This window comes from Lepidochelys kempii, chromosome 8, assembly GCF_965140265.1.
Source record: "Lepidochelys kempii isolate rLepKem1 chromosome 8, rLepKem1.hap2, whole genome shotgun sequence".
NCBI classification, from domain to species: domain Eukaryota; kingdom Metazoa; phylum Chordata; order Testudines; family Cheloniidae; genus Lepidochelys; species Lepidochelys kempii.
In genome coordinates, this window is record NC_133263.1 from 84,170,791 (window position 1) to 84,198,391 (window position 27,601).

Here is a 27,601-nt window from a genome sequence, read left to right on the forward strand (position 1 = left end):
TTTTCTAGGATATGGTCTATGCTATGTATCAAAAAATAAAACCTTGGCCACTAGAATGCTATAGCCAAGATTTTCAAAAGTAGGGGTCTCAAGTTCAGGCTCCTAAATACTTATCTAGGTGCCTATATAAGGGTATGTCTACACTGCATTAAAAACCCAGAGCTGGCCTATGCCAGCTGTGTCAGGCTCATGGGACTCGGGCTAAGGAGAAGTTTAAGTGCAGTGTAGACTTACGAGTGCAAGCTGGCGTTCAAGCTCTAGGACCCTGGAAGGTGGGAAAGGCCCAGAGCTCTGACTGCAGCCCAAACCCAAATGTCTACCCAATTAAATAGCCCCGCAGCCCCAGCTCCGCCAGCTCGAGCCAGCTGGCAAGGGCCAGCTGTGGGTTTTTAATTGCAGTATAGACATACCCTAAATGGCCTAATTTTCCATAAGTGATGAATACCCATTATCGTCCAATAGAAGCTCTTGGATCTCAGCACTTTTGAAAATCAGGCCATTTATTAAGGGGGAGCTTTTCAAAGGCACAATTAGGAGTTTGTCACCTCATTTGCCGAAATCCCATTGGAAGTGGCTGCATCTGTTAGTTGAACCTTTAAAAGTCTTTGTTTAAATACCTAAATATGGCTTTAGGCGCTTAATTTTAGATACCCATGTTTGTAAATCTTGGCCTACATTTCTAATGAATAAGCTACACTGTTGCTCAAAACTGTTTAGTAATATTTAATTTATGATGACATTTGGCAAAACTGTTGGGTAATATTTGAATCCAGAGCTTCTAATCCAAGATTTAGTATGTTTTCAATATAGATGAGATCTCTGTGCCTTCCTATAAACGTTTGGTAGCCCTTCCTGAGTGTGTCACAGCCCATGACAAAATCTTTTAATAAAATGGACCTTTTTAAAAATAAAAACCCAATAAATTTTTCTAAAATAATCTCTTTTGTGACTTCTCTGTAGAGCCATGTGTGGAAGAATACCATCATGTCTTACTGCACTCTGCTGAATTCCTCAGCTATTGGGAGATAATAGATGTTCTTAGAATTCTTTGTGTGAAATGCTAACATTTATGTTGAAATGCAGGGTCTGAGGTTGAAGCATTACAATAGCAACAAAGTAACAAGTTTTAAATGCAATTGTCTGTGAAACAGAAATACATTCTGTTCCATGTTTATATCCAATGATCTTTATATGCTGAATGCAATGCCATTATCACATCTATTTGAATTCTTTCTCTGCCAAGGCACAAAAGAAACAGTTCTTACTCACAAGGCCAACTTAGACTTGCCAGCCACCAGGAGACCAACGTTTCCTTCCAAGCTGAAAGGGCTGCATTGTGAGAGATGAGGAGGTGAGCACCATTGGTGGAAGTATTGTTTAGGACAGATACTGTAGTCTACACATTGCAGGTTGGCACATTGCCCAGTACTGGGCTGGTTTGCTTACCCTATCAGTTCAATACAGCTTTAACCTGGGAGAATAATTCTCAGTTTCCAAAGAAACTCCTCATTAAGACTGCAGTCATTATTTAGCACATTGCCAACTGCATTATATATGTTAGTACAGTGTAGGTTCGGTTTGTGGCTATATCGAATGAATGACTGCATGACATTAAATGGCTCACTTTACCAAATCCTTCAGACAAGTGAGGAGAAAGATTCCATCTGGTTTCAGTGGGGGCAGAACAAACCTTGTGCAGGCATGTACTGCCAGCAAGCAATGGAAGCTCACATCACCACATCTGTTTATGCAAGTGGAGGTGCACATGTGAAAAACCACTTGGGAGTGCAGAAGAGGGAGAATGCAACCTGTTCATTACTGTTCCCTTAACTTTGGGATCTGTAGAGGCTTCTCCATGGGGCTTAAAGGTGGGAAGGAGCACATAAGACAACCCTCTGCTCTCAGTGCTTTCCTCCTTGAAGATGTGTCTGGAAATCCAAGAGGGAGTTAGACTTTGTGTGGGTTTTGTCAACACATAGTGGAGCTGCACCAAAGCAAACTCCTGGTATAGATGGGGTGCACTGCTGTAAAAAGTGACTTGTGCCAGTGCAGCTTACTCCAATGTGAAACAAACACACAGCTGCAGTTAAGTTGTTTCAAAAAGCCCCAGGGTAGACAAGGTCTCAATGCCACTTGAAGCAGTATTAACCCTAGAGGACTCTTCTTTGAGGCTGTTGCTGGACTCGAGAGTAGGAGGGAGGGACAGCTGTCCATGCAGGATGGTTCTAGCCTCTGTAGATCTAGGAGCTCCTTTCTTCAAGATCCATGGGATTGGAAGGTGTCAATTTCTATTCAGGCTATCATTCACCTTCAGCTCCTTAGAATCTGTGCTAAATGCTGCTCATTCTTTGGTCCTCTACGGTGTTTTCTGTCCTCACCCCAGGAGTTACTCCATGGGAGAAGGTACTGTAGCCCAGTGTTTGCCTGCATCGTTTTTACTCTGTGAAATGGGTAATAAGTTTGGTAGTCTCTGGTGCAATGGTTCACATCTGTGATTAAAACCTCTTTGATCAATCAATTCTTTGTTTTTGCTTTACACAAAGTTGTCTTCTGCAAACGACTAGGATGGTGTTTCTAAAGCTAGCCTTACTGTTCATTATAAGTCAGGAAAGTTTTACTTCAGTTCAGCACTCCAGAGCCCAAGGTTCTTTTGATTAATGGTGTTTCTTTCCAAACCTGCACCTGTTTTTCCAGATTATGAGTGAGGGGCAAATTCACTGCAGGAATCTAGGAGAGCAACCCCACAGTCTGTGGAAATGTACCCTCTTATATTAATGGTGAGTTCTGCCCCAAGGCTGCAATTAACATGCAGAGTTTCTGCTAGAACATACATTTTTTATCACTGCTATTAATGAAATGCATCATCATAAACAATACACTTTAATTAGTAACTAAAGTGTCTATAGCAATTAAATATGAAGGAAGTGTTCTGGAACACAGCAGGAGGGATTATACTTATGAGAAATTTAAATCGCAAATGAATTTTTAAGATGTTATTGATGGAACTTTGGGGGAAAGCAGCTTATTTTGAAAAGTAGGGATGCTTTTAAAAATGAAGTGGTGACTCTATGATACTTCCAGCCAAATGAATGGCTTGTAGAAACCTGAAACCGGTAACTGCTGCTGCTTGTAGAATCACAGATGGAACTAATGGGAGCTGCTACTAATTTCTACTGTGCTGAGCCAATGTAAGAAAATTCAACTTAAAAGAATCTAGAGTAATGACACGACTCATTAGCACTAGGCCAATATACCACTTCAAATTAGAGACTTCATCTTCAATTATATGTCAAGGAAAAAGTTATTAATGTATTTCATGCCTGAGTATTTGGAACTGAACACAGCTGCTCACTATCATGTTGCAACACTACTTGACATTGTAAGCACCTAAGATTCAGAGCCCAAGTCTTATTTCAAGACAATTTGTGCATAACTTAAGTGGACAAGTCCTGGAACATTGTCCACATGTTTCAGTTCATTGTTCATTCACCTGAATTATTCATCGTAGAACAGGAAATGTGGATGGTCTACAAGAAGAGACTAGGCAAGACTGAAACAAAAAGAGAAAGAAAAATGCTCTGAGGATATGGCCTGAGGCCAAATGCTTCCCTTGGTAGGGAAAGGTGAAGAAAGCACTCAGATCCCCAAATGTTTATTACAGAATTGAGCTTTGTAAGTGAATGCATATCCTGCCAGTGAGTCACAAGAAATTGTTTTTGCAGTTGCCAACAGAAGGTGTGGCTAGAGACAGAGTGTGAGGGCTGATGGGGAAAATGCATATTATTACAATACATATGTATTAGGGGTCCTGGTGTACAGAAATGTGAAATGATCCTTTCAAAGGCCCACTCCATCCCTTCCTATGGTAAAGCCTATGGGAGACCATTCTGAGGAGGGAATCTCAGCAAGGAGTCCCTTGTGGAGTTTGTTTCCCAACTTATTCAACAGGGAAGCAGGCTTTGTCTCTGTGTGAACAGGCTGTAGGGTCTGCCCCCAAAGCTGGTGACTCCAAGAATTTGAAGGCGGCTAGGGTCAGCTTCACAGAGACCTGTATCTATGCATCAACTTTAGACCCAGGTGCCTTTCCACAGGATCTGCCTCTGGGACCTGCATGGTGGGGCTAATGAGGCTGCAGAAAGGTTTCTGAATAAGTTCCCCATGACTTAGGGGGGAGGGGAGGGAGGAGGGTGATCTGCATCTTCTCGCCTAGATTGTCCACTCTTCCCCACCCCACCCCCACTTGCCCAATCTCCTCCTCCTTCCTTTAGCCCCCTTGCCCCCCAGGCTATAAACCCATAGAGTCTCCGAAACAGGATCTGGAAGAAGAATTGGAAAAGTGCTGCAGAGAAGAAGAATCTGCTTGTGAAAGGTTTCCCCTCATGCAAAGATCTAGAAGGGACAATACAGGTTCATGCTGATTGCCTAAATACTCTGAGATAAAACCTGTATATGCCCTTCATTTGTCCTGGTCAAAGTACCACAGTCTCCAAAAGCAATGTAAAACCTTTCCTTCTGCCAGACTTCCTTCCCCAAATGTCAGAAATAGTGTATTGTTTGCTTATATAAAGGACAAGTTACTGCTCCATTTTTAATGTGTCTTTGAGATATTTCTCACATTTCCAGACCATCCATCTGTGCTATGGTGCATATACCAACAAACCAGAATAGCAGCATTGTACGTCCTCTTTGCACAGAGGTTTGTGACAACACAAGGTGCAAGGCAGCAGAGAAACAAACCCATTAGATTTCTTTTCATTCAGAGTCCTGCCTTCCATTGACTGGAAGACAGTGAAATTGCTATGGTATGCACTTTTTAAGTTGGCAAGAAAAAGCTTTCTTATTTTCCACCCCATTTGGTCTTTCAGCATCTTCAGTTGATTTGTGTATTCCGTCTCATTTTAGGTCTGTTAGCCTCCAATAGAAATTACAATTCTCCCAAGACCCATATCACTTAACAGTGGAAAACTTAGCATGACAGTGGACAGTTTCTGCCTACAGAATTTTTGTCTATAGACCTGTTTATATATCACTGAACTTACTATTTTATTCAATCTTTAAGAATTTTGCAGTTTCTCTGTTTCTCTTTCTTCTCATGAAAGATGTCTTCATAACCCTAAGAAAGGGAGCTGAGTATTGTAAATTCCTCTATCTTCTAGACCATTTGCTTAATCTTTGTGGTTCTCCTTAATTGACTATTGACCTTTTGCTCCAGAGTCATTCATTAAATCTATATGTTACTGTGACAGGATGACTTACTCGAAGACCCTATATAGCAGGGGTAGGCAACCTATGGCACGCGTGCTGATTTTCTGTGGCACTCACACTGCCCGGGTCCTGGTCACCGGTCCGGGGAGCTCTGCATTTTAATTTAATTTTAAATGAACCTTCTTAAACATTTTAAAAACCTTATTTACTTTACTTACAACAATAATTTAGTTATATATTAAAGACGTATAGAAAGAGACATTCTAAAAAAGTTAAAATGTATTACTGGCATGCAAAACCTTAAATTAGGGTGAATAAATGAAGACTCAGCACACTACTTCTGAAAGGTTGCCAACCCCTGCTATGTAGGAATACATGGCTCTTTTGTTCAGTCAACCAACCCCTGCAGAAAATTCAAGATCATTACTGCTGGGTCATGCTCACAGGTAGGTCCAATTAGCTTTGACTAAAGGGGGTGAGGAAGAGTCTCTTTGGGCCAAAAGACAGCATTGGTTCTAGAACCCTAGGAACAGCCAGGCTCAATTATTGTTTTTGAGTTACCAATAAGGGCAAACCTAGGAAGGATGAGGTAGGAAATTAGATTTTTTGTAATACTCTCCTTTAGATAATACTAAACTTTTAAAATCCCTTGTAAAATATTGGTTTTTTAGTCTTTGGTTTCTCATCTGAAAGACTTTCCATGAACTTAAGGTGTTTTACTCTCCATACATATCTAATCTTCCAGCACAACTGTTCTCAGTTAAAATTGTGCTCCATACTCAAGTTTTTTTCCCTGCTCATTCTGTCAACCTAAGTGAAATTTAACAGGCCAAATTCTGTTGGGCACTACGTTAGAATTTTGCCTGGTTTGTTAGAAACTCTACAGTTGAGTCAACTTGTCCCTTGATGTCACTGAAAAAGCTGGGCAAATACAGAAAAATACATTGCTGATCCCCTTCACTGCTATTCCCCTCCCTTTTTGTTTGCATAGTCAAACACATTCTGCTGACAAAGGATGAGATTTCCAGAAGCGTTCTGTGTTGGCGTACTCTGCTCCCATCGTAGTTAATGGTAAAACTCCCTCTGACATCAGTAGGAGCAGATCTAGGCCTTTTGAAAATCCCAGCTTGAGTTTTCTTCACAAGAATGTTTTCAGAAAGTTGAAGCATCACAAGAAGTCCTTATTTTAGCCATGGGATGATGTCTGCTGTGCAGGAATGGCATCTCCCTAAAGAAACTGCTACTGCCTGTGGAACCAGAGAACAGAGATTTCATCTCTACTGCACAACCTTCATTTCTGAGTTATTCAGAAAGGTACCAAATCATGAAGAAAACGTAACCACTACTTAACTTCTGTTCTCAGGTACAGTAGGTAGAGTGAATACCCACATAGACTTCAGAAAATGCATCTGGCTCTCTACGGCCTTGCACACTACTCATTTGCACCTGTTGCAATGTGAACAAGAGCAAACAAAAATCAAAAGCCATTATTCAAAGACTTGAGCTCTTTGTTTTATACTCTCCTATTGTCTCTGAAAAGACATGACAGTAGATCTTTTTAACTGTGTAGGTACAGTCTGAGCTTGGAACGTGCTGAGTTCCTCCTGCTGGGTGCTGAGAACCCCTGACTCCTATTGTTTTTGGATATGAGTGCATTTGGCAGCTCAGAGGAGGCACTCAGCTTGTTGCAGGATTGAACTCAATTTATACATATATTTATATATTTATTTTACTATCATTCCCTGAAGGAAAAGATAGTGGCTCACGATGAGATGAGAACAGACATTGAGACTGTATTGCTAACCTCTACAGTGGCCACAGAGTTGAGTTATGCAGCACTGCTAACCAAATTAGATTACATATGCAAATGTCTGCATGCTAAATGGCTGAGAGTTCAGTTTTATCTGAACTCAAGGGGCAGCCAAATCACATGCCATATGGAAATCGCTGCTTCTGGATTGGCTCATGGGAGGTCAATAATAGTTTCTCCTGGAGCTCTGACTTCATCTACCATTTTAAATGTGAGGGTTTTAAAAAGTTTTTAAGATGTTATATGATAAAAATTCATGGCCATAATAGACAGATTGTTCATTGTTACAGATATTCAGAATGCTTTCATTAGAAATAACTGACAATGTCATTATTTTTCTGTGAACATGAAAATGTAGTAGATATGGTGGTGGATTTTGATGATCACCATACCAGAAGTCAGTATGTGCTTATATATTTTAGAGGTATAAATAATTTGAACCAGGAAACAGACTGAAACTTTTCAAAGAGCCCTTATCTTTAAAATGGACCAAATGTAAATCCGGGCTCTGAAAATCCTCAAATTTTGAGGTGTTTTGTTAAAACCCTGGAATCAACTCAGAGTTTTGCTTCTTGAGCCATACAGCTGGTTTTAATACTCCTATTCTACTGTCCCTGTGGCAGCAATCACCAGTCCACACAAGCGGTCCACTTCCTGGACACTACTGTGCTAATAAGCGATGGTCACATAAACACCACCCTATACCGGAAGCCTGTTGACCACTACACTTACCTCCGTGGCTCCAGCTTTCATCCAGGACACACCACACAATCCATTGTCTACAGCCAAGCTCTACGATATAACCGCATTTGCTCCAATCCCTCAGACAGAGACAAACCCCTACAAGATATCTATCAAGCATTCTTACAGCTAAAATACCCACCTGCTGAAGAGGAAAAAACAGACTGACAGAGCCCGAAGAGTACCCAGAAATCACCTACTACAGGACAGGCCCAACAAAGAAAGTAACAGAACGCCACTAGCTGTCACCTTCAGCCCCCAACTAAAACCTCTCCAGTGCATCATCAAAGATTTACAACCTATCCTGTAAATCTGGGGAGACCGACCAGTTCTCGCTTAGACAACCTGAAGCAAATACTCTCCAGCAATCACGCACCACACAACAGAAACACTAACCCAGGAACCTATCCTTGCAACAAAGCCCGATGCCAATTTTATCCACATTTATTCAAGTGACACCATCATAGGACCTAATCACATTAACCACATCAGGGGCTCATTCACCTGCACATCTACCAATGTGATATATGCCATCATGTGCCAGCAATTCCCCTCTGCCATGTACATTGGCCAAACCGGACAGTCTCTACGCAAAAGAATAAATGGACACAATTCGAACATCAGGAATAGTAACATTCAAAAACCAGTCGGAGAACACTACAACCTCTCTGGCCACTCAGTAAAAGATTTAAGGGTGGCAATTTTGCAACAGAAAAGCTTCAAAAACAGACTCCAACAAGAAACTGCTGAGCTTGAATTAATACGCAAACTAGATACCATTAAGTTGGGTTTGAATAGAGACTGGGAGTGGCTGGGTCATTACGTGTATTGAATCTATTTCCCTAAATTAAGGATCCTCACACCTTCTTGTCAACTGTCTAAGTGGTCCATCTTGATTATCACTACAAAAGTTTTTTTTTCTCCTGCTGATAATAGCTCATCTTAACTAATTAGCCTACAATCACAGTTTGTATGGCAACTTCCAACTTATCTGTATGTATATATCTCTCTTCTCACTATATGTTCCATTCTATGCACCCGACGAAGTGGGCTGTAGCCCCCGAAAGCTTATGCTCTAATAAAATTGTTAGTCTCTAAGATGCCACAAGTACTCCTGTTCTTTTAGCATTATGACAGTACAGCTAATAGGGAGGAAAGGTTGCCTTATAATTAAACCACCAGATGCAGTGAGGAGACGGGTTCTGTTTCTCACTGTCATCAACTTTGTGTGAACTCGGACAAGTCAATGTCAGTGTCTCGAGACATTCCTTCATCTACAAAGTGGGATAATACACCTCACAGGGGAATTGCAAGGCTAAAGGCATGAATGTTTATAAAGCACTGCAGCTGTCATTGAAGACACTATACAGTGCAATGTAAGAGGGGTGGGGATGGTTTATCATCACAAATGGTACCACGTTGCAAAAGGCCCTATCCTGCTTCCAGTGAAGTCAATGGCAACATTCTCACAGTTAAGTTAAATAAAGGGAATGGTAAACTGCCATTCCTCAGCTGCTGCTGTTGCATCACAGAATACGAAGAGAGGTGCTGACATCTGTGCTATGCATGATACTAAAAAGTAGCTTTCCACACAGTAATACTATCCTGTATGTAGCATACATAGTTTAAAATGTGTTTTATGATTTTTAAAGCATCATAAAGGTGAAAGTTTAATAACTGTAGCACATAATTCCCTCTACCTTCCAGCATTATTAACTTTTCCACAGTCTAGACATAATATGCACTGCAGCAGTTTGAGCAGTGCTCTGCCAAGCTGACAGGATCAGCTTCTCAAGGGATGTAAGGGTAATTCTGCCTCCAAGTTGTATTGAATCCTCTCTCGAGCAAAACCTGCTAGTTGAGCCTAAGCTGCCACAATATATTGTGCTCTACAGTATATACAAGATTTGATGTCAAGGTTAACACTTATAATTTTATCTGCCTCGTTAGGGGCAAAAGGAGGCTATATTTCTGAAAATGAATGGGATAATTCCACACCATGTAAATAAATAACAGACTTAACTAATGTTACAATATTTGTAAAATTAAAGGGCCTGGTTCCTTCCCTGTGTTCACTGAAGGCACGGGGAGTTTTGCCAGCATATTCAATGGGCGCAGGAGCAGACCCTTAATTGCTTGGTTGGGTACAGCCCCCGACTGCTCAAGGAAGTAGAGCCTGCTCTCAAATCCCTTGTGCCCAGGAATGCACATCCTCAAAATAAACCATGCCATAGGGCGTGCCTGCCCTGCAGCACCCTCTGCTGGCCAAGCGTGACACTGCAGGCACTCCCTGTCTCAATTTCCCCTCCTCTCTTGCCCAGGGGTTCATGTGGCTCAGCTCTCTAGCTGGGTCACTCTCGGAGTTCAATCCCCTTCTGGGGTAACAAATGCCCCAAACGAACAAAAATGTTCTTCTGCCCTGCTTGGGCTCCTCTGCAGCCCAGGCTTGGTTCCCAGTCCCTTTTGGGACAGAGCCCCGATTCCTGGGCTCCTTCCCTGCAATCCCTCACAGTCTCAGCCTTTCTGGCTTACCTTTCAGTCTTCCCTGCTCTGGGATAGAGCACTGACACTCCTGGAACATCTACACAGCAGCTGGGAGTGTGCTTCCCAGTGCCGGTAGACAGACATCTGCTAACTCCGCTCAAGCTAGCATGCTAAAAATAGCAGCGTGGCTACAGCACCGTGGAGGTGGCTCGGGCTAGCCACCTAACTGCGTATCCAAGGGGTTGGGCAAGTGAGGCTGAGCAGCTGCCCATGCTGCTGCAGCCACTCTGCGATTTTTAGCTTGCTAGTTCAAGCACAGCTAGTGCAGGTCTGTCTACCCAGGCTGGGAAGCACGCTTCGATCTGCAGGTAGACATATCAACCTGAAGACGAGGAACTCAACACCTTGCAAGCTCAGACTGTATGTACGCAGTTAAAAAGATCTACTGCTGAGTCTTTTCAGAGACAATAGGAGAGCATAAAACAAAGAGCTCAAGTCTTCGAATATCTTCAGGCTGCTTTCCCTGGAGTCCTTCCATTCTCTGCTTCAGGGTCCACCACAGGAGCCCAGCTCACTTCCTGTAGTTCCTCTCCCAAACTGGGCTCTCTCAGTCCTTTTATGAAGTCCAGATGTTTCAGGCTGTCACCTGACCCCACCTACCCCAATTAGTCCAGCCCCCTTAGGTGGTGAAGCAGGTTTTTATGGCTTAGGCAGGGCTGACTGAACAGGGATGGCTAACCCAGGTCTCCTGACTCCTTAAATAGGCGGGCCACCATGTCACACACATTACAATTCATCTATAAATTCACAATAAATAATTTATTCAAAAAATTTAGCCTTTTGTCTGCTTGTGGATTACCTCAAATATCTTTATTAGAGGCCTAATCCAAACCCCACTACAGTTAATGGAAAGAACTCTGACTTCTATGGTCTTTAGATAAGGTCATATTGGAGTTTATTTGATGAATACCTTTCCTAGTTTTTCTGTTCTGTGGTCTGATCAGGGGTACTTGATCACCAAAATTTCAACTGTGCTGCTAGCTGTGATTAATCACATGGAATTGTGCATGTTCCACAACTGGATGAGCATTTCCACCATGACTACTTGCAGATTCAAATTTAAAACTCCGTTCCCGAGAATACTCATGCATCCAACTTTGACATTCACTTTTTGCAGATATTTGTACCCGATTTGATTGCCCAAATCTTTGCAGAGAATGGACATGGGATTCTGAAATAAATTCATTTTAAAATGAAAAATTATTATTAACAGGAGTATTTATTTTGCAAAGAATGAATGTGCATGGAGATGCCCCTCTAAAGATGGTCCCCTTACATTAGTGTTGAGGCCCATTGTCTGGTCACCATGAGGAGCCTAACCCACTGCTGCATATGATGTACCTGGTTCGTAGAAGAGTTACCTTTCCAGTGCTGACAGTTTTGCAACTTTCAATGATAGGAACATTTTTAAAAGAAACAAACAATATCAATTTCATTTTGCTCCTCCTAGGGCCACAGTGAGGAAAGCAACATGGCACAGGCCCGATAGGAAAAAAAAATGTAGGGTGGATAATCTCTCTTCTTTTGCTAGAGTCTGTCATCAGTATTAGCATTAATGCAGTGACACCATGAAACAGACATATGGAAGTGTTATTTGTTTCTCGTTTACCAACCAGATAAGAATATGGAAATAGTTTTCAGTCCATTTGTTTGATGAGCTTCCTAAGCCAGTAATAAACAAATCAATACAATTAGTTTTGGCTCATCATCATTTAGAAACCTTCACTACTGGGACACAATTTAATTATACCTCTTGTTCCACAGCAACAGAAAACCTTTGGAAATGGGCTACTTTGCCAACTATTGAACCAGAGGGGAGGAACAGAAGGAGGGATCAGAAATGGAGGGAGGTATCGTCTAACCAAGATGTGCAAGATATAAAGCATATTGTGAGACACAATTTCCCTGATTGCAATTCTAAAATATTTCTGCCATTAAGTCCTTATGAGCAACCCAACGTGAGACTCAGCTGTACAATGACTGTGTATATGACATGCTTCATGTGACTGTTGCAATTAGTATGGCATGCATCAATCACTCTTGGAATTGATTACAAAGTGCACTAATCTTAACTGATTAATTAAGCTGGGAAGTGACGTATTTTACTATAGGTAAAAAACCTCCTCACCATTTGTGTGCTAATGCCCTCTCCAAACACATTTTAATTGTAGAGATTAGTGATGTTACACTCTTCATTCTCCGTTGTGCTAGCTTCTAACAAGTGGGGCTGCACAGAAGGTGGGTACCTCCTAAATTACAGGCTCTTTATCATGCACACAATAGAACAGCTAATTGCAACAATTAAAGATAAGGCAGAACTCCAGATCCAAGCACTCCAGACATATTTTTGGGGAAGAGAAGAGTGAAATCTGACCCTGAATGTAGCACAATTCACTTTCAGTTGCAACTGTGTAAATTCCAGAGCAATCCCATTATCAGATTCACACCAGAGTAGCAGAAAATAGAATTTTGAACCTAAACTGGAGATGTAAACACACTCAAGTTTGGAAGTGTTCAAAATGCAGGTCTGATTTTAGGAGATGGGACATTGTGCTCATGCATGTCCAAAGAGAAACATGACTCTTGAAAGCTTGCAAACCTATTAAACTTTAAGGAAGTTAAGGGGCCAGATCTTTGAGGGCAGCCACTTTGTGCCACAAGCCCCAGTCCAGTTTAGTTATAAAACCTAACTGAGGGGGGATCACCCCAGGGCAAGAGTGAACTTGCCAAGGAGCAGAGTAAGTATATAGGAGGTACACCTAGCTAGCACTGGCAGGAAGAAGTCCCAGCACTGGTAGGGGAGAGGGAGTGCAGCTGTGCTTGACCCCTGCACAGAAGGTGGGAGAAGGCTATTAGTGCCTTCCACCCTTTCCACCTCACCCACCCATGTGAGAGCCAGGCACCTCAGATTTTTAGGTTTAAAATTGCAAACTTGCCATGGATTTACTCCTTGAGGCTAGCGCCTTTGAGATACCTGAAGTCATTTGATTTAGAAATAACAAACCTGTGAGTATCTGAAAAATCACATACTCTGCATATCCAGTGGAGGACACTATTACATTTAAAACAATGTACCTAGTCCTGGCATTCAAATCAGTTTGCAGGAAGGTTCTGCACAAACAAAATGAGTTCTCAAAATTAATTGCCTTGATATTTAAAGCGCATTTCTTTTAATTGTCTAGTGGGGAACTGGTGATCAGTATTTTCTATTGTATCATTAGCTTCATCATAGTTTCATTTTTGAATGGCATAAAAAGAAAAAAAAATAGTGGCCAAGTTTAACAAGAACAAGGAGCTTCTGGTTTGGAAAAATCAGGCCATGTATTTAAGACCCTATATATGGATTTAGGAACCTAACTTCAGGCATCCATTTTTATACCTTGGCCTTGATGTATAATGATACAAACACAAAGTTATTAATAGCATTACAGGTAGAGGGCATGATTGGGGGGTTGGATTGCAGACATGGCAGGACCAGGTATGTTTGCTCCCTCTAAGAAGTTTGCTTTCAAATTATCTAAAGGTGGAGGCAGGCTGAGGATTAGACACCAATGTCACCGGTAAGGATTTTGAAATGCCAGTTTACATTGGCATCAGTGAGCAAGAGTTCCCTCAAGCTACGTTACTAATGCCAAAGTGACACTGCCAACTGAGTATCTCAGCAAGACGATCACAAAGGGACCATCGGAAGATTGTCAGGAAATAATAGGATTTTTTAAAAGCCTCTTATACAGGCCTTTACATTTCACTCAGCAGAGTCTGTGAAAAATAATGAGGTGTGTTTCATGTTTGTTTATGGTTATTTTCCCTGGCAGGGTGTCACTGCCATGTAGTGCAGTTTTGAATGTGTACACCTGCATATATATGGTGCTCTAAGGTTTAACACTCTTGCTTCTCTGTTGTCAGTTGTCGGGATGATAATCCAACAGAGACAGTCTAACAGCACTTAAATCATCATCTGAGGACAAAGCCATTAAATATGGCAGAATTGATATAAGCAATAGGCTACTAGTGGTGAAATGTACTGTTGGCTGAACTCTGTTAATAAATTCATCAGTTGCTATTGTCCCTGGTAACTGGTGTGGGCAGGGGAGAGAGAATGGTTCTGCTAGGGTTATTAAAAGAACATTTATGGAGGACATTCACACTGTTCAGACTGAAGTGCTTTGCTTTTCTATATTGCCTTTGAAACCCCTTCCTCAGACACACAGGAAGTGATGCTGGCTGCGTGCCACAAGAAAATAGTCCAAGAGGCTACCATTGAAATGTGAGGAATGCCAGCTTTGGAGAGTGAGGAGTTTTGTAGGAATCACAAGTTTATTAGCAAAATCTCATCTAGAGGCTGTGGGGAGCTGAACATTTAACTGATCCCTGAATGACCAAACCCCTGACCTATTTTAGCTTCTCTGTTGGATATTCCTAGGACGGGCAAAAAGAAAAGCTAACTCATCTGCCTCCTTTGACTTCAAACCCAAAATAGCATGAAAGCCAGATCAATACTGGGAGTTTGATGTGAAAAAACTGAGGTACATTTGCCAGGCTTTTCAATGCTGTATGGTATAGGAAAGCCCTCTATAATTCTACCGCAAAATGGTATGTGACAAAGTTCCTCCTCTACCTTGGTGGGTCTTGCACTTATTGGCGGATTTGCTCGCCTCGGAGAGCCACGGCAGCCCTCAGTTTGGCCACTTTCATGAACCCACAGTCCAGGTTAACTTCTCCTGTGTCTGACCAGGAGTTGGGAGGTTTGGGGGGAACCCAGGCCCACCCTCTACTCCGAGTTCCAGCCCAGGGTCCTGTGGAATGCAGCGGTCTAGAGTGCTTCCTGGAACAGCTGTGCAACAGCTACAACTCCCTGGGCTACTTCCCCATGGCCTCCTCCCAACACCTGCTTTATCCTCACCATAGGACCTTCCTCCTGGTGTCTGATAATGCTTGTACTCCTCAGTCCTCCAACAGTATGCATTCTCACTCTCAGCTCCTAGTGCCTCTTGCTCCCAGCTCCTTACACGCGCACCACAAACTGAAGTGAGCTTTTTAAACCCAGGTGTCCTAATTAGCCTGCCTTAATTGATTCTAGCAACTTCTTGATTGGCTGCAGGTGTTCTAATCAGCCTGCCTGTCTTGTTTCCAGAAGGTTCCTGATTGTTCTGGAACCTTCCCTGTTACCTTACCCAGGGAAAAGGGACCTACTTAACCTGAGGCTAATATATCTGCCTTCTATCACTCTCCTATAGCCATCTGGCCCGACCCTGTCACAGGTATGATAGCTCTCCCTCCACAAAAACTCTATCTTTACTGCAGCATGACTTCACTTACTGCTTGATGGCCTCATCCAAAGTCCTTTGACGGCAACGGCAAGACTCCAGTGTTGTCAATGCTCATAATTTTATTGTGAGCCTTGCAATGTTTGGTGTTATTCTTAAAGCCCCAGCTCCTGGCGTCATCTGATTACCTTAGGATCTCAGCTTTCATTAAAACAAAAGGAATTTTCTGGCCCTCATGCTTTCACAGAAAAAGTGGAAAATATCAACCCTAAAGGCTCAAAAACCAGAAGGCAAATTAAAAGACCCCCAAACGTATTTTTTTAAATCTCATATTTAGTCCTATCTTATGAATTTGGGGTGGTGGTGCTGACTCAGTTTTTGAATGCTTGGGGTTGGCAATACCAACACCTTCCATTGACAGTTCAAAGGATTTTTGCATCAGGCCCGGAATGCATGTCTGGATTCTGAGTAGCCACTCCCTGGTATGTATCAATGGAGACTTGATGATGAGGGCATGTGCCAGTTCTGAGTAGAGACTCTCCTGTAACATCTGATTTTGCAGACTGTACTATATCAAAAAGCCCACATCCAATCACCACCACCACACTTTGGGACTAGGTGAATTCATCTGGAGAATGGTGGGAGAAAGTAGAAGGCCTGTGGTTTTGGAACAAATTCTCCCACTTTAATGTACCAGGGGGTGAGTGTGCTATGTTCAGAGCACACTGCAAAGCCCATCTATTTATATAGGATTTTTTCCCAAGGGAATGGGTTGAGTGGGAGTGGGAGAGAGTGAGTGAGTGAGTGAGTGAGTGTGTGTGTGTGTGGAGGATGTGGCAGACATGAGTTCAGAAGTTGCAAGTTTCTGGATTCAGAAGGTTTTTTTGGTGACATGGGGTAAGATTGTATTTTTGTAAGTAAGTAACCGTGTATATGCCTAGTGCACTGGATTAGTGTACTTTTATAAACTGAAATAAATAATACTTGGAAGTGAGCCATCTTTGGCATATGTACACTTGCTGTATGAGCTACAACTTTATAAGCAATTGAAGCCTCAACCATAATATTGCATCAACAGTTTCTTGCATTTAACAAAGGATTAATTCAGTTTGTCATTTGAAAATAATTTTAGATGATAAATTTAGATAAATTAAGCAATATGTAAGAATCTCACCTAATCTAAAAACCCAGTAAGAAGGGATAACACTGACATTATAGTCTTGCTTCACAGAAGAAAGTCTTTCATATAATCACTCCAAAATCTAATTTCTCTGTATAGAATAAAATTCCAAATGGTTAGCGAGAGAACTAACTCTTATGCACACCTCTTTCAGTTCAGTTGCTGAGCATTAATTCATACAATAATGAAAAGCAAATCTTCAGAGTCTCTCGCTCCCTTGGGATTTAATACAAATTGATGACACAACATGACCGTATCACATCATCTTTCTTTACAGATTATTTTCTTAGTTAGTTTCACACATTTAATCAACGATATGAAGATACTGCTGCCTTTTTCAATTTCCGAAAACCAACAGTCTCCCCCTTATCTTTCAGTCAGTATATATGTTAGTACTGATTGAATGTGTATCGATTTTGTAACAATAGTTTATGTGAATTGGCATATAATATTTAAGTTTAGTACCCTAACTCAAGCAAAGGGGGTTTTATGTGCGCATATCTCAGTGGGCACTATAATGAATGTGTCTACTGCTATCACTGATAAACCACTTGCTGAGCTTGATAGAACATTTCCTATTTTGTATACACTGTCTCCTAACTGTGACATTTGTAATAGAGCAGCTATCCCTGGGATATTTCTATTTTTTATTTTGGCAAAGTGATCTTTGCAATATTCCTCTCTCTCTCGATATATAAAAGGTTTAACTGGAGCTTTCAAATAATCTCCACACAGACAGAGCATTCATCAACGGCCAGCCAGCCTCTTTCTTACTTCTCCATTCCCAGAACTTACAAGAAATAGTGCTGATAATAATTCAGTAGGTGGCACTCTACCATCTGGGTCAGAATCCCAGCACTGGCACACTGTGCTGTTAGACAGGTTTCAGAGTGGCAGCCGTGTTAGTCTGTATCAGCAGAAAGAACAAGGAGTACCTGGGGCACCTTAGAGATGAACAAATTTATTTGAGCATAAGCTTTTTTGGGGTAAAACCCACTTCGCTGGATGCATGCAGTAGAAAATACAGTAGGAACATATATAAATACACACACACACACACAGAGAACATGAAAATATGCGTGTTGCCATACCCACTATAACGAGAATGATCAGTTAAGGTGGGCGATTATCAGCAGGAGAAAAAAAACTTTTGTAGTGATAATCAGGATGGCCCATTTCCAACAGTTGACAAGAAGGTGTGAGTAACAGTAGGGGGAAAAATAAGCATGGGAAATAGTTTTACTTTGTGTAATGACTCATCCACTCCCAGTCTTTATTCAAGCCTAATTTAATGGTGTCCAGTTTGCAGATTAATTCCAATTCAGGAGTTTCTCATTGGAGTCTGTTTTTGAAGTTTTTTTGTTGTAGTATTGCCACTTTTAGGTCTGGAATTGAGTGACCAGGGAGATTAAAGTGTTCTCCAACTGGTTTTTGGATGTTATAATTCTTGATGTCTGATTTGTGTCCATTTATTCTTTTATGTAGAGACTGTCCAGTTTGGCCAATGTACATGGCAGAAGGACACTGCTGGCACAGGATGGCATACATCACACAAAGATGGACTACAAGCCGTCAGGAACAGTATCCCCGATAATGTCACAGCAAACCTGGTGGCTTAACTTTGTGACTTTGTCCTCACCCATAACTATTTCACATTTGGGGACAAGTCAGCGGCACTGCTGTGGGTACCTGCATGGCCCCACAGTATGTCAACATTTTTATGGCTGACTTAGAACAACGCTTCCTCAGCTCTTGTCCCCTAATGCCCCTACTCTACTTACGCTACATTGATGACATCTTCATCATCTGGACCCATGGAAAAGAAGCCCTGGAGGAATTCCACCATGATTTCAACAATTTCCATCCCATCATCAGCCTCAGCCTGGACCAGTCCACACAAGAGATCCACTTCCTGGATACTACAGTGCTAATAAGCGAAGGTCACATAAACACCAACCTATACCGGAAACCTACTGACTGTTACACTTACTTACATACCTCCAGCTTTCATCCAGGACACACCACACCATCCATTGTCTACAGCCAAGCTCTAAGATACAACCGCATTTGTTCCAACCCCTCAGACAGAGACAAACACCTACAAGATCTCTATCAAGCATTCTTAGAACTACAATACCCACCTGCTGAAGTGAAGAAACACATTGACAGAGCCAGAAGAGTACCCAGAAGTCACCTACTACAAGATAGACCCAACAAAGAAAGTAACAGAACACCACTAGCTGTCACCTTCAGACCCCAACTAAAACCTCTCCAGTGCATCATCAAGGATCTACAACCTATCCTGAAGGATGATCCCTCACTCTTACAGAACTTGGGAGACAGGCCAGTCCTCACTTACAGACATTCCCCCCAACCTGAAGCAAATTCTCACCAGCAACCACACGACAAAAACACTAATCCAGGAACTAATCCTTGCAACAAACCCGGTTGCCAACTCTGTCCACATATCTATTCAAGGGACACAATCATAGGACCTAATCACATCAGCCACACTATCAGAGGCTCATTCACCTGCAATCTACCAATGTGATCTATGCCATCATGTGCCAGCAATGCTCCTCTGCCATGTACGTTGGCCAAACCGGACAGTCTCTACGTAAAAGAATAAATGGACACAAATCAGACATCAAGAATTATAACATTCAAAAGCCAGACGGAGAACAGTTCAATCTCCCTAGTCACTCAATTACAGACCTAAAAGTGGCAGTACTACAACAAAAAAACTTCAAAAACAGACTCCAACAAGAGACTGCTGAATTGGAATTAATTTGCAAACTGGACACCATTAAATTAGGCCTGAATAAAGACTGGGAGTGGATGGGTCATTACACAAAGTAAAACTATTTCCCCGTGCTTATTTTTCCCCCTCGTTACTTGCACGTTTTTGTCAACAGTTGGAAATGGGCTATCCTGAGTATCACTACAAAAGGTTTTTTTTCTCCTATTGATAATAGCTCACCTTAACTGATCACTCTCATTATAGTGGGTATGGCAACACCCATTTTTTCATATTCTCTGTGTGTGTGTATATATATATATATATATCTTCCTACTGTATTTTCCACTGCATCCATCCGATGAAGTGGGTTTTAGCCCACGAAAGCTTATGCTCAAATAAATTTGTTAGTCTCTAAGGTGCCACAAGTACTCCTCATTCTTTGTGCTATTAGAGGTTCTGTGGCTGAGTCTACTCTCTCTTCATTAAGCTGGTATAAGTCAGCAGTTAGTCCAATGAAGTCAATCAGGTTACATCAGCATAACACTGGTGTAAGTTAAAGAAGAATTAGGCCTGCTGTCTTTTGGAGATATCTCCCATAAAATCAAGATTTTGCCATCTTGGGGCCATTAAAGAAGTCAGGGGCTTCTTGCATGAGTAGAGATGTTAGTCCCAGTTTGCTGACCCAGTTCACATTTGCGTAACTACTAAAGATGTCCCCCCCCAAAAAAATTGGAAAATTTTTAGTAAAAAACAGGGACTAACTTTCCATAAAAAAAGTTCATGAAAAAAATCCCCATTTTTCAACCAGCTGTAGTAACTACATCCTTCAGATCTACGCTTTCCCTGCAGTTTCAATAGTATGGTTTTTCTTCACTTTCATTCTTAAATGCTTGTGTGCTGTTAAACAGCTTCTGTGTTTCATTGCAGAGGTGGCTGCATTTGATTGTGGGTTCATAGTAACATTAATCTTACATCTAAATTTCATTTAAAAGAAAAAAAAAGCCCATCAAGATTAAGTCAACTCATTAAGATTTGTTATACACAAATGCAGTGAAAGATATCAAGTAATGCCATCTAATTTCCCAACCCTTCTCTTCCATAAAATCAAACTCATCTTCCTTATAGAAAGAGGGCAAATATGTATTAGTTCCACTAGGATTAGGTCTTTGGGTCAAGAGTTACTAGTCATGATGGCACATTCTGGGGTGCAGTCCAGACCAGAGAGTGGTTCTGTCACTGCCTGCGCCGCAACCTGGTGTGCCTCAAAATGCTTTGCTGTTTTAGTTCCCAGCCAGAGCCACAGCCTAACAGCATGCAGGTTCAACAGCCTAACAGCATGCAGGTTAAACCCTGAGTGTCTCTGTATAGCTATAGCTCTGGTCCAGCAACTCTACCCCAGCAGCCTGTCAACAATACTCCAGTCGCACTCTGCCTTCCAGCAGCCTTGGTTACTACCTGAAGGGTGACCCCAACACACTCCCAGTCCCGAATTTTCCCCAAATGTCTGTTCTGCACTGTCCAGCCCTCTCCTGTTCAGTTCACATATTAAATGGTCTGTTGCCCCTGTAAAGGGTTAATATTCAACAGTCTTCTATTTTAACAGACGTCACCAAACAGTTCAGTTTAAACTCAACACTGGATTCATTTAGATTAAAAATAAAACAAATTTATTTAACTACAAGACAGAGGTTTTAAGTGAGTACAAGTTTAAGGTACTAAAGTCAGAAATAGCTACAAGAAAAATAAAGAAAGATAAAATGCTTCCTAGCAGCTAAAACTTTAAAAGCTAGTCTTGGTTCAAGGTTAAATCCTTACCACATGTTCCAAGCAACAGGGATGACCAAATTATCAGCTCAGAAACCCTCCTAAAGTCAAAAGGCTGGTTCCTTTGTCACCTTAAGTGAACGAGAGAGAGAGAGACAACCTGGGGTGTTTTTGTCCTTCAGTTTCATAGCAGTCATCCTTTGAAATGCATTTTCCTGAAGATTACCCCTATATAAAGTTCATTCCAGTGGTGAGGTTGGAGACATGAAATCTCATGGTGAAAGAAGTTCCATGTTGTTATTTGCTAAAATGCAGATCCACCTGCTTCTGCCTCCATTTTGTTGCCAAAGCATGGCCACTTGACAGATGATTGCTAAGGCTGCGAGTCTGTCATGGACGTCATGGATTCCGTGACTTGTGCAGCTGACCTGAAGACCATTCGAGCAGCTTGGGCAACCCCATGGCCAGCTGTACCGGCCGCTGCTGGGGCAGTCTCGGGCCACTGTGTCCCCCACAGCAGCAGCGGGGGTCCTGGGCCACGCATGCTGCCCGGCCTCTTTCCACCCCAGAGCACCCCTTGGTGACCCTGGGCCACCCTCTGTCCCAGAGCACCAAAGATTTAGTCAGGGGTATATAGTACAAGTCATGGACAGGTGAATTTTTGTTTACTGCCCGTGACCTGTCCATGACTTTTATTAAAAATGCCCATGACATAAACGTAGCCTTAGTGATTGTGCATCATCTTTGATGACACCTGACTAGAGGTGTCAGCTTGTCCTTTGTCTTTGGGAAACCTGTGTACCCCCTCCCCAGACTTGTCTGGTAAACACATATTGGTCATAATTTCAGCTTATGGTCATAATGCTTAATACTCATTTTGTACATACATTACACAAGAATATTAATGATCAGTGTGTTCGATATCTCGCAAGGTATATTTTGCACAGGGATTATAGCAATAGTGCATAGGGTGTGAATACAGGAGTGCTTTCGATCACACACCTACAATAAATACAGACATAAAAGTGACTTGGAGATGACAACATGTTATTCTGGGCCTGTTCAAAAGACATCTGGTGTCCCAGATCAATGAGAGCAATGCGGAAACATATTCCCTTCTCTCTGCTGTGTAAAAATGCATTCCCCATAGAATCAGGTTTACTGATAAAAGAAAAAAAGGACAGATGGACACAGCTTTCTGGGTATCCTATATCAGCAGTTCTGGCCATGCATATAGTGTGCGTCTTTAAACAAAATAAAGTTGGACTTAATTTCTTTAGACAGCAGCCAGATCTATGAGACCATGACAGTCTCTGTGGAAAAGACCAATGAACACACAATTCCAAATCTCTGTATTTAGAATCTGCCTCTGACTGCAGCTATTCTACCATAAAGCAGCTTGGCAAGAAGGATATAATGTTTCAGAGAAGTAAGAGAGAGACCCCACGCCTCATCCTCAAAGCCAGCTGGAACTAATTAATTATTATAAAGGTTAATTTAAAGCAATGTTTCCTCCACTCAGAGAAAAACAGGCAAAATGTTCTGACCCAGATCCTGAGCTGCCGCTGAGGAATGCTCAGTGCTGTGCAGGCGGGAAGGTGTACCTTTGTGCTCCTCAAGTCCGGGGTGGATCTGAGCTCAAAGTCGCTCTGGCTTCCTGTGGACTCGAGGCCATTCTGGCAGCCTGAGAATGCCAAGGTGACCTAGCCACGTCTCCATTCTCTTGCACTCGCACCCTACACAGTCTTCACGTACCACGCCATAGTGGCTGTGGCACCCATGAATATCCATATGTTGGGATGATCCTCCAGGTGCCAGGTAAATCATCTTTAGAGCAGCTCTACAGAGCTGTAGCAGCACAAAGCTGCCTTATTGGATCGGAGTGTGTGATCCTATGGGTTCAGTGGTGGCACAATGCCACTGTGAGCTTCCACAAGTACAGGGGAAGTGCCCGTGAAGCTACGCTGTTGGCTGGTATGGACGGGAGAGCAGGACCATGATTCAAGCACCCACTACACCTCTGAGGTACCTAGCACTCCCAAGGGTGCTAACAGAATGCCTCTACTTGGGGTCTGTGCTCAGCTGCTGCATGAGGAGCCATTTAGTGAGCAGTTATTTCACCCTTTCCAGTGTTAGCTGCATTTAAACTACAGTCTGAATGTAAGACTAACACATCTCCAGCCAGATTCTTAACCTCAGGGGCATAATTTGCTATGGCATAAGGGGGCAGCTGACCTCCTAGACTTCAGTTTATGCTGCAACTTTCATAGGTCTATATGCTCCACTCCCCCCACACCACCAACTTTGAAGGATATAAATTTATCACATATAATGCTCTATATAATGACACAACTTTGCTCACCCACCCACATTTTTCTGTATACTGATACTCTTACTTAACCTGCTGGGGTTCTGTAGGTTCAGTAGATAACATTTCCAAGAACAGAACCAACAGCACCGAGGGAAAGGTTCAGCCCAGTCTAGCTCCCCTCAGTTGCTGAACAGCTGATCTAATAGCATAACAAGAGTGAACATTAGTTTGATTTTTCAAGTGAGCAACACACATACCTGAGGGCACAGGAACATTAGTCAACACCACTAGCTGAAAAGAAAAAAAGACATTCCCGGATGCAAACACACAGCACCACCACACCTCCAAGTAGCCCCACCACTGCCACAAGTGAGAGCTTGGTGAAAGAGCTGCGCCTTGCATCTGGTCCTAAGAAGCTGACCAAGTCAGGTGCTCTCAGACCAGTGTGGGGAAGTCAATTCTAGAGTTGAATGCTGTCAAGGTTCCTCCCCCACTCTGAACTCTAGGGTACAGATGTGGGGACCTGCATGAAAAACCTCCTAAGCTTATCTTTACCAGCTTAGGTCAAAACTTCCCCAAGGTACAAAATATTCCACCCGTTGTCCTTGGACTGGCCGCTACCACCACCAAACTAATACTGGTTACTGGGGAAGAGCTGTTTGGACGCATCCTTCCCCCCAAAATACTTCCCAAAACCTTGCACCCCACTTCCTGGACAAGGTTTGGTAAAAAGCCTCACCAATTTGCCTAGGTGACTACAGACCCAGACCCTTGGATCTTAAGAACAATGAACAATCCTCCCAACACTTGCACCCCCCTTTCCTGGGAAATGTTGGATAAAAAGCCTCACCAATTTGCATAGGTGACCACAGACCCAAACCCTTGGATCTGAGAACAATGAAAAAGCATTCAGTTTTTTACAAGAAGACTTTTAATAAAAATAGTAGTAAATAGAAATAAAGAAATTCCCCCTGTAAAATCAGGATGGTAGATATCTTACAGGGTAATTAGATTCAAAAACATAGAGAACCCCTCTAGGCAAAACCTTAAGTTACAAATAAGATACACAGACAGAAATAGTTATTCTATTCAGCACAATTCTTTTCTCAGCCATTTAAAGAAATCATAATCTAACACATACCTAGCTAGATTACTTACTAAAAGTTCTAAGACTCCATTCCTGGTCTATCCCCGGCAAAGACCCAGCATACAGACAGACACAGACCCTTTGTTTCTCTCCCTCCTCCCAGCTTTTGAAAGTATCTTGTCTCCTCATTGGTCATTATGGTCAGGTGCCAGCGAGGTTACCTTTAGCTTCTTAACTCTTTACAGGTGAGAGGAGCTTTCCCCTGGCCAGGAGGGATTTCAAAGGGGTTTACCCTTCCCTTTATATTTATGACAAATGCTCAGCCAGCAGTGGTTACATGTTTAAAAATCAGGGGTGTTAGCTAGAATGCCAGATGACCTCAACTGCCACATAATTAGTGAAATGCAGTTTCATCCATTTCTCAACAAATTTCTTATACCATATCTGCCCAACGTGCCCTCATATACAACAATAATCTCACTATTCCATATAAAAAGCTTTTTCTAGATCCTGGTAACCAATTACTGAACTTTAGTAACCTTAGATACCACATTTGTGGGAATTTTGTATTAACATTAAAAAAAACCCTCTTGATATTACTCACTGTGGTTAATTCCAGGGAGATTCACATGTAATCATCACCATAATAGGAACAAATTATCTAGATGTTTGGGCAAACTTCTACAGGATGATATTCCTATTTTGTACAGCACTTTCTTTGCAAAACTGATACGTTATTTTCTCCCCGGTGTAGTGTGCCACTCAGTTGAAAATCCAGTTTTATATAATTGCAATTCACCAAAAATTATTAATCCGCAAAAATCAATGGTTGACCAGACAAGGGCTAACATGGCATAATAGAAGAACGTACTCATGTTCTAATAGTGTGAAAAATAATGTCTCTCCGATACACTATTGGCAAAGAAACTTGGGTTATATACAAAAATATGCTAAACAATGACACACACACTTGTTAGAAACTATGTTTTGCAGTAACTAGCCAGTAGGTACTAAGTGGCCAATTTAAGTTGCTATGGCAGCCTAAATTGAGAATGGATTTGCACTGGTGGTTTTGTGTCTCAACCTTGATGTTATTTTAATGTAGTTTTCTCTTAGTGTATCTATATTTTATATTTAAAATAAGTATGCTACCCTAGTCTCTTAACCACATTTAATACAAGCCCTGGGTACTCAGTGGGTTTGGAGCTCTTGCTTTCAAGAGCTAATGCATTTTGCATTAGTGCTCTGTGTCAAGAAACGTATGACATCAAGGGGCTAATATTTTTATGACTGTAGCACTAATATCAAAGCAACTACACCAATGCTACAGATAGGGTGACCAGAGGGCAAGTGTGAAAAATTGGGACAGAGGGTGGGGGGTAATAGGTGCCTATATAACAAAAAGCCCCCAAAATTGGGACTGTCCCTATAAAATTGGGACATCTGGTCACCCTAGCTACAGATCATACAATGGATCATTCAGAGTTGCTCACCATTAAAAACTCCATGTCTTATGGTCTATGTTGCATTTATACACTTTGTCAGTGATTTAAACATTGATGGCTATGAGTATGTAGTCATGGTAATAGCAACGGCCGTTCATTGAGACATTCCAGCCCAAATGTCTCTCCTGAGTAAAAGACGGTTTATAACAGCGAATCTAACAAAGCAGTTGTTATAGAACCAGCCAGTTCTTTAGTTTTAGCAGAAGTCTTACGTAGAGCTGAAACTTAATGTTCTGGACACTAAAAATGGGAAAAAAGTTATTTCTCTGAGGCCAGTATTTTTATAATTCACAACCAGAAAAATATTTGATTGGTTACAATTTTTATATATGATCCTTTATACAAAGGATCATAAAAATGCTTTGCACTGATATATACGCTAATGGTCCCTGTAGAATTCAGATTTTTTCAATGTTTACTTAAATGGCAATGAAAAAATAGGTTGTTCTATTTCCCATCAGATAACCGCTGATTTTCCATCAAATTAGAGAGCACAAACTTAGACTGCTCCAACAAATTTGTACCATTAAGATTTGCCCTCTTCTGCTGTTTCAGAAACAAGCCAGGGAAATGGGAACATTTTATTCATTGCATGGAATACCTTAAGAAAGTATACTGGCCAGGCAATTTTGTATGTATTCAGTGAGAAAGATGTTACTGAAAAAAGCCTAAACATTCGCTCTAAGCCTGCAACCTCTCAGACCTGTTCAGTGCTAGACTGATATGACATTTTAAATTGTGAAGCTGTAAGACAATTTGAAGTTAAATTGTACTGAAAACAGCAAATGCTGCCCCAGGAATTAGAAGAATCAATGACTGCATATTAAACACTTCAGATATTACTTTCATGTAAACCTTAAATTTGAAACCAATAGTACTGGCTCATTGGCTTCCCTACCTGCTCTCTTCACTTCATTGCTTTTGCATATCACATTTTGTGGGTTATGTTTTGCAGTCTTTGCTTTTTAAAATATTTAGTGACTTGTACACATTGCTACTGTATGTTTTATCTGAAATGTTTAAATGTAGAAGCACTTAAACTAGCCCTTTACCTGGGGAGACTTTCAGTCAAATCTAGACTAAATGAAATGCTGTAATTTGACAGTTTCAGCAATCCCTAGTGATGGTTCAGTCACATAATAAAAGTACTCTTTAATTTATTCTGCTCAGCAGTCTTTGCTCAGGACAGAAGCCAAAGACCAGAACAGCAGGGTTATAGTAGATCAGGTCTAAAGGGTAGCTCACCCAACTCCTTTCCCAGAATATACCTGGGAAAGGTATATACCTTAGTCAGTGCTATTAGGCCATCACTTTCATGACCACTAAAATGAATCAAGCTACTTTAAAATAAGATGTTTAAAGAGAGAGAAAGACATAGCTCTTCAAAGTTGATCAGGAATCTAACACAAAAGTCTACACTGACAGAAAGTTACCACCACTGGATGTC

General features: G+C 41.6%; 1 protein-coding gene across 3 annotated transcripts in view; it reads right to left on the reverse strand.

Moving 5' to 3' along the window:
* Positions 1-27,601, reverse strand: part of ST6GALNAC3 (ST6 N-acetylgalactosaminide alpha-2,6-sialyltransferase 3) — a 315,028-nt gene that overhangs the window by 57,409 nt on the left and 230,018 nt on the right. Inside the window, exon 4 of one of the 3 annotated variants that reach the window (XM_073357308.1) lies at positions 5,662-6,452. The exons of the other annotated variants lie outside the window; for them this stretch is intronic. Within the exon in view, the coding sequence (XP_073213409.1) occupies positions 6,446-6,452 (7 nt within the window). The 3' untranslated portion in view covers positions 5,662-6,445. Of the gene's footprint in view, positions 1-5,661; positions 6,453-27,601 lie in introns of those variants that run through there. 3 annotated transcript variants of the gene reach the window in all.